Genomic DNA, 8,740 nt, shown 5'->3' with positions numbered 1-8,740 from the left:
TTTTATAAAATTATATAAGATGAATAGTTTTCCTTGCCCAGGATCACATTCATCTTCATTTAACAAATCCAAAAAAAGTTATTTTAATACATCTATGCTAAAATATTTAATTATTAATTTGTCATAATATTAATAATAATTAAATCAGCCGCGCTTATGATCTCGTGGGTATTAAGATTTCGTTGTCTTGACTCGTCTTCTTCTTCTTCGATATTTTGGACCTTCCGGAGGGACTCTTTGTTGGTCGCTGCACGTGTCTCCTTTGTCGGTTTTCTTCCCTTGATTCTGCCTGGATTATTTGGCGCCTTTCCCATAACGTACTGAAATCTCCTGCGACGACGAAGCACCGTTTCGGTCTTTATGTGAGAACCTGTAGGCGTATCGGATATTGCCCTCGTTGCATGGGTACCCGTCTTTCCTTCGGAATCAAAAGGATATATTATACGTCCACTAATACCCTCCGCTATATATTTAATACCTAGACCGGCCGCACCAACTATAGAATGCCAACTGCCTTTTAAGGCATTCCTTACAAACGCCTTTATAGCTATAGCGTCAGCCTGTTTATCAGCAAATCCACGTGCCTGCTCATATAAGTGTTCTCTTGTTATACCATCGACGGCATCTTTAGGTACTTTATTATAATCGCTTTTATCCGGTCCTAAATAATTATGTGAACGCCACATTACCTACCTAACGTTGTCGAAATGTAGTATAATCCACAGTCTTATTCAAATATTCTTCCTCCGAACTAAACACGTCCACCAATTAACATCCACTTCATAATCTGTAAATACGAAATATTTTAAAATTAATATATGTAATATATATAAATAATATTTACAACAGCCTCCCCCTTGCCCCAAAAATCAAAAAATATGTCGTACAATCAAAGATGCCCACTTAGAAGTGAAAATTACATTTGATCTTAGCCCTTTGTCGGCCATACGGGATGGTTTTACTACAGGTAACCCACCTATGCTGACCAGAAATGGAAGGTTGATTGTTCATACTGTGAAGATGACCAAACCTTAACATCATCGGCCTCTATGGCCTTTGTTTAGATTAATAACTGATCTTAAATAGAAAGTATAGACACATATTTATACACAGAATGTTTATAAAATAACTACCAACCATCATGAAGATGAAGAACCTCTTGAATAATTTTGGATACAAATTAGTATGCCTGATAATTTAAAATGACATAGAAATCGTTAAAACTCATCCATGTGTAGTTGAGAGGTTATGATTTGGGCGAATTTCGAAAAGAAACGATTTATCTAATGACCCACCATTTAGTTTATTTGTATTTAATAGTTATTATGGCCGCATATCTCATTAAAACAAAAAAACATTGACTGAATCAAAAATAAGACATTAAGTAACATAAATGGTATCGATTCGGCTCTCAAGCAGGGTAAAATTTACTTTCTTCTTAAAATAACTTACTTTATTTCTTTAAAATAACATTTGGTTAAAGGTTATAATATTTGTGTTAGATGTGTATTTTGCTTCCGTTGTGCTCATTTTCATAATAAAACACCTTGATAGTCCAAGGGCCTAAGGGAAAAAAGTGTTTCACCCTAAGTTTTGGATTAATTTAATAAAAATGAAGGTTATAATCAGTGCTGCCGACTCACTCGACCAAAAAATACCCGCTTGGCGCCTTGAAAATACCCGTTTTATCCCAAAAAAATACCCACTACTTAACCCGTTCTTGGAGAATCGTTATAACTGTAGCTGTATGACAGTTACGGTCTTGATCGTACTGTCGCATTAGCTCTAGCGTGATAGTTGATAGTTCAACTGTCACGTTGACTATCACATTTATATGCCTTGACAGTGAACAATCGTATAGTCTCAGTTATTGCGACCAAAGTCGCTGCTACTATCATGGTGTAACTTTTTTATAGTTACAGTTATCACAGTATTTACTATTGCGGCAGTATTGACGAACTGGGTCTGACGTGATAGTTGATAGTACAAATAAAATCAGTGGACTAACTGCCGCGTTAACTGTCATATGTATACCTCTTTTGGCTGAACAACTTATAATCAGCTATAAACCACAAGTAATTTTCCACAAATCCATTCCTTTTATTAATACCTCAATATTTGGTAATCGTTTCGAACTTGTGTATCTTTTTTTAAGGCTGATAGTACAAAAATAGTCATAATAGTAATTTTTAAAACTGAAACAGCCTTAAATTTTTCGTTCTACGAACATCAGCCTTATTACAAAACATTACACTAAAAACATGAATTATAATCATAAATCTAACCATCTAATCCAGAAACAAATTTACTTGAGACCTTAAAATTGTCTGCACCCCGAGCCCCAAAAATAACAGCGCCGGATCCAAAAGAAAATAAATAAAATTATATTCATCCCATTCCTCAAAAATAAATCGGTCCCAGGCCCCAAAAAGAAATATATCATCGGCTCCAATTGGTATAGGTACGCCTATGTCTTAAATTCAATAACTAAGGAAAAATAATAACAATAAAAAGTCTCTAATGATTACTTGAAAAAAAAACTTCTCGAAGGACTAGTGCGTCACTGCACAAGCACGCCTACATATAATGTAAACCCATTTTACCCGAAATACCCGATTACCCGACAATCACCCCCTAAGGTGAAAAAGACCCGAAAATCTAGTAACTATCCCAAATTGTAATTATTATCTTTCGGTTCCAAAGAATTTCCTTGTGCCACGCCCCCGGTATCATATAGCCTATCTGTTGGTCTTCACTTTTCCTGGAATGTTCTTTATAAACCTTCATCCAAGGTTACAATGTACATCTTTCAGGAGAGAATTAGGAATTATGAATTGATGTTAGGACATACTTTTTTTTTTAAATAACTTATATAGTCTTTATATTTTTTCTGTTTTTAAATATTTATAAGTTGAAATTTTTATATTTTGAAGAAAAGAAAAACTGATCAGAAATTGTTTCAATAGTGAATTAAACTGTTAATTTAATATTTAGTTGAAGAAAAAAATGAATATTATAAAAACTAAAAACAGAAGAAAATGAACTTCACATTTCAAGGTTGATTATATCAAGAGGTAAGACAATTAAACTCTTAAATTTTCAACGTTGAACGTACCTCTTTGGAACATAAGCGAAACCTATACTACTAGTTGTGATGGTTCGTTTGAATTTTGATCAGCTCTGTGAAAATGGATGAAATTGGTGAGGAACTTTTATATTTATAGTCATTAGCATAATTAGATGTAGTGAAAGTACTCTTCCTTATTTAATGGTTCATAAACAACGTTTCGGGCTATAACTCCATCATCAGGTATTGACAAACAAATTCACACTATTCATACAACCCTAAATTAATATACCACATTTTTTTTTTAATTTAAAACAATTACCTTATATAAATAAAGTATATCACATTTAACTAGCCTCCTTATTAGTAATAAATATATTAACAATAATCATATTGCTGCCAGTTTTATAATAAATTAATAAATAAAATTTCATATATAATATTTTGTCACAGTAGTATTAAACTCTTGTAACAACTTAATCATTTTTTAAGCTGAAAGACATTTGAGATTGTCTACTCCTGGGTCTTATAAAGATGAAGTATGTAATACATAAATATTTATTTAAAAAAATATCAATTCTTATAGCAAGAACCTACTCCTTCTATGCTATGTATGGCTATAACTTCTGTGATTTATAGTGAAAAAGTTATAGCATCTAGAAGTGAAAGAGTATCTTGTATGCATTAATATATGGTTTGGTATTTTATTAAGATATGCTCAAAGATATAATAGTTGAGGTGTGCAGAAAACTAGGGAATCTGGTTTCAATTAAGATTTACTATTCCTGATTAATAACATCTTGGTTTTGTTACAAATCTCTTCAATGTGAGTGGGGATGTGGAAATTTATTCCATAAAATAACATTCTTAAGACCAAAATAAAAACGTCATTTTCTTCTCGCAGAATGTACTAGGGTATGTAAAGTATTATCTCTATCAACTCAAATTCAATAGTTATTATTTTATTCTCTTTAATTTGATGATTCCAAAACAATTATAAAAATAAGAAAAAATGTATATTCCTGTTCTGTATTTTACTCGATAGAAACTAGCCTTTGGATGACTGTTGTGTTTTCTTTTTTTAGATTTGACAATATATTATATTTTATTCATGAATTTATTTTCATCTCTCTTTTCTTTTTATTTTTCAGAAATCAATAACTTTTCTATTTTTGTTAAAGAAGAAAAGAATGACGAAATCGAAGCTGAAAGTAAGTTTTTCTTTTCAAATTTGTTATATATCCAATAGTATGAATATATCACAATTAAATTTGAACTTAATTCAAAATTAAAATTTTTAATTTTGCATTTTCACTTTTTCCAATGGAAACCATTACACAAAACGATCAGTCTGTATAAGGCTAAAACTAGGAATCAATTTACATTCCAGAAAATATAAATTATACAGTAAATTTTAAATCAGATTCTAACGGACTAAACCACCATTATTCTGAAATTTTAAGTAAAATGAATATGTAATTATTAGAAAAAAGTTAGTTATAAGATAAATGTTCAAATCCTTGAATTGTGCAGATGTATATATAATATATGTACACATATAAAAGCATGTTTAGGTGAGTGCATATGTGAACAAATAAAAAAGAGAGAGGGTATATGAATGTAAATAAATAATATATACATAATAAAAATACAGTAATTATGGATTTAAGAAATGATAAGTTATAAACAAATAAATTAAAATTGAACGTTAATTAAATTGTATTAATGTAATAAAAAAAATAAATAAATAAACAAAAAATTATTTTTAATGATTAGGTGAAATAGAGTCCTAACCTGTTAAAGGTAGGTTCTGTTAAAAATGAAAGAGTAAGGATTAATACAGCATTTGGGAGAATCAACGCTAATCAAGTTTGCTTTGTCTAGTTCTATCTTTTATCTTATTTTTGTTGTCAGGCATAATACAATTATTCTGACCTTAAACTTATGGTAGTTTCATTTACTCTGATAAATGTCAAGATTTTTTTTATGCTTGAATGATTGACCGTATCTTTCAAAATATAAAGATGGTGGTGTTTGCGGTAAAAAAGGAACAACAAAAATTCATTCATTTTGTTCATTTTTCAACCCCCTCCTTCCCCCCCCCTCCCGACCATCTCCTTCGTATTTTGTTAACAATTTTTTGTTTACTTTAAAAATAAGTAATGCATATTTTAGTACTTGATAGCTTTGAGTGTAAACACTACATTCTGCAAATAAATTTTGTTCTGATATAGTAAATATGAGTTCACATTTATTATAAAAATCTCAGAAATGTCACTAAAAATAATTCATATTTTAGTACTTGATAGTTTTGAGTGTAAAAACTACTTTTTTTTTAATATATTTTGTTCTGGTATAGTAAATATGAGTTAAAATCACATTTATTATAAAAATCTAAGAAATGTCACTCCTTGTAAATGTTTTCTAACTTCTGGAGATGTTAATAACATTCGAGAGAGTGCCTGAATATTATTATTACTTCATATTATTTACGCCGGTTTTAGGCTTTGATATAATAACATTTATGAATTTGAATTTTTTTTTAACCTCTTAAACTCATGAATAATTATTTTTTACCATTCAGTTAATACTGAATAAAATGAATTAATCATATTTTAGCTTCTGCAGAGTTTCAAAATTGAGCATCTTGAAAATTTGTTTAAAAAACACCCATATAGTCAATGAAACTTTGATTAATACTTATTTCTGTTGTTTTATTTTTCAGGTATGAGTAAACACAGTGTTTTTATAAAAGAAGAAAAGGAAGATGAAATTCAAGGTAAAAGTAAGTTTTTTATTTTTTTTATAGTCGATTTTCCAATAAAGAAGTGGGCTTCCTTAATCGAGATTTTTTGTAACCTTCTTCCAGAAAATTCTACCTTGGGACTATTAGTCTACTATAGTATCCACCTGTAGTCCTTTCAAGTATTCCTCCGATTTATTATCCCAAGTCTTTCTTTGTTTACCTTGTCTTATTCTTCTATCTATTTTCTACCTTGCACTTCCTTTTATAATCTTTCTTTTACCAATTTAGTTGCAAATACGTAACAAGAGAGTGAGTCGTATTTCTATTATGGTGAGCAAAAATATTCAAAATAAAAACATTACATTTTTAATTGCCCTATAGAAATTAATTTCTGGTCATGGTCAATATATGTCAGTTAATGAAGTATTGTGGCTGCATATTTTGGTTATTCATATAATATAATCAATAACTATAATTTTTTCTTGCTTGATTTAATTTACTCTTATATTTTTTTGAACTGTTTCTTTGATTGTTTTGTTTAAATATTATTTTATCTTTGAAGATGAACTTAGTCATGTGAAACATGAAGGGGAGGATTTCATTTCAGATGATGGTGAGAAACATTTAAATTATTTATTAATTAGAACTATATATAATTTTATCTTAAATCTCTATTCACCTAAACTATATCTATTTATCCTTAAAACCTTCTTACAATTTTTTGTTTTACTTCTGGAATGTTCCAGTTATAGTTGATTTTTATTCAAAGAAATTGTTATGTTTAAAAACTCTTTACTTTTATTTATCTTTAAAATAATTACTTCTTATTATAAATGAACCAGTGAGTTAAGGATCAATTTTGGGGAGATATTAAGAGTCTGGTGGGTTCCTTACTCTGTCAGAATAAGCACTTCATTTTGGAACATAAAAAAATGTGTTTTTGGGAGTATAACTCCATAAGTCTTGTTAACCTTGCTATAACGCAGGCCAAGGGGAAATTAACCAACCTGTGTTATAGGTTTAAGTGCACTCACGATAAGAGGCCTAGTAAAATATAAATCATTGGAGGAGGAATATCCATGTTTAAAAACCAGAGTTAATAAGTTAAAGACTTTTTCGGAGGCTGGCAACACTGAGTGCTGGGTAACCTAGCAAGTATGGTGTTCTAAGAACCTTCTAGTCATGTTAATTATTCTCTTATACTGTGTATCACTATCTTTTGTTTATATCAATATATTTTTATCAAGATTATAAGGACTTATTATTTATATTTAAATCACCAACAAACCTACAAATTACAGGATATGGTTCAATCTTACATCCCTCACGTTATCCAACTGAGCTCTTACCAGTGTAGCCCATTGTACACAGTTGCTGAAAGCTCCCCAATTAGAGCCTTTTAATAAATTGAATAATTGTTCAGGAAACCAGGTCCACTGTCCGAAATATTTTATTCTGATTTCACTGTACTTGTGACAGGTCCCCAAGAAGTGAAACATATCTTCCTTTTCTTTTGAGTTACATATCGGGCAGTTATTGATGCCATCATGCATCCATACGTTAACTCTTAAATTCAGTAATTCTGCGCTACACTGGAAAATCTACCGCATCGATACCTGATCAAAATTATCATTTAAATAAGGCATATATTTTCTATCAATTGTTCTTTATATAGTAATATACCTTTTCTTTGCATCTATTTCTGTTCTTGAAATCCAAAGTATTTTATTTTAGCTGATGACCATCATTATTACATTTGTAATACTAGTTAGTGCATTTATTCAAGTTTTCATTTTCACATTTTATAATAGTTTTTACATAAACTAATTGTTATGTATCTTGTTTTCTTTTTTAGGAGAGAGTAACTCAAATATCTTTATCAAGGAAGAACAGACAGATGAAATGGATGCTGAAGGTAAGTCTTCTATTAATATAACCCTTATTTATATTCTCATTTTTTGAGATGTCTGATAAATATATATTTATTTTTTCTTCACTAAATTTTGGCACTATGATCTGTTCTCTTGATAAAATAAGATTAAAATAGGGTTTTCAATATAGTTTTGTTTTGATTTTCTAGGCAATATAATAAAAGTGGGGTTGAATTTCAGTCAAAATATCTATCAGTCAGTAAAATTTCTTTTTTGTGGTTCTTATGGTTTTAGGAACCTCTAAAGGCCCTCCAAATCAAGTTAAAAGGATGTGTATATATGAATTGATTTGATGTTAGAAAAGGAAGCGCTTTTTGGGTTTTTCAATTTGCAACTCGTTCCTTCTTCTGTTTTTTCTGGGATTAAGAAAGTATTATTGAATCTATTCAACTTTAATTTTTTTTTTCTGGTCCAACTAACTACTGCTATAGGAATATTGAATTAACTTTTTACCCTACGTTTCTGCTCCATGTCCAATCAACTAATATGTATTATTGTTAAGAAATGAAATTAAAAATAGTTTATTATTCTGGGACTAAGTCCCTTTAATATAACTTATATATTGTAATAATTTATTATTTATTAAAAATAAAATAAAAAGAATTTTAATCGTTTTTTAAACTTAATTTCAAATATTAAAGATGACTGGGTTCCAATTAAGAACTTTACTACTTAATGGATAATATAATTTTATTATATAAAAAGACTTAATCTCAGGGCTTGTAGTTGCTAGACAATCAGAATACAGGCATTTACAATAATTTCAATTAATTAAATTAAAATCTAGTTTACATTTGTATCTATTTTTATGTATACAAAACTAACCAAGCTAACAATCTTCCTTTTATGATCCTTGGTGTCTTCTTTTTTCTATTGTTCTGGAGTCCAAAATGGCTTCCTACTCTTGCTGGACAGAAATTCATGAGGACCTCCTCATCCTGGAGACATCCTTTCACCTGCCCGTCCACACAACGACTGAATCTCTTCCAAAACGAA

At 29.7% G+C, this 8,740-nt stretch overlaps 1 protein-coding gene across 4 annotated transcripts in view; it reads left to right on the top strand.

The window, feature by feature from the left end:
- LOC106684349 (zinc finger autosomal protein) overlaps positions 1–8,740 on the top strand; it is a 52,141-nt gene that overhangs the window by 33,639 nt on the left and 9,762 nt on the right. For 3 of the 4 annotated variants that reach the window (XM_067046010.1, XM_067046012.1, XM_067046013.1), the window contains 4 exons: positions 4,219–4,278; positions 5,793–5,852; positions 6,376–6,426; positions 7,669–7,728. In XM_067046010.1, coding sequence (XP_066902111.1) covers positions 4,219–4,278; positions 5,793–5,852; positions 6,376–6,426; positions 7,669–7,728 — 231 coding nt within the window. The remainder of the gene's footprint in view (positions 1–4,218; positions 4,279–5,792; positions 5,853–6,375; positions 6,427–7,668; positions 7,729–8,740) is intronic. The other variant, XM_067046011.1, reaches the window with a different exon arrangement.

The sequence above is a fragment of the Halyomorpha halys genome, unplaced genomic scaffold (assembly GCF_000696795.3).
Source record: "Halyomorpha halys isolate HHAL.00 unplaced genomic scaffold, Hhal_1.1 Scaffold572.1, whole genome shotgun sequence".
NCBI lineage: Eukaryota > Metazoa > Arthropoda > Insecta > Hemiptera > Pentatomidae > Halyomorpha > Halyomorpha halys.
Note: the sequence above shows the minus strand (reverse complement) of the source record. Positions and strands in the feature narration are given on the sequence as shown.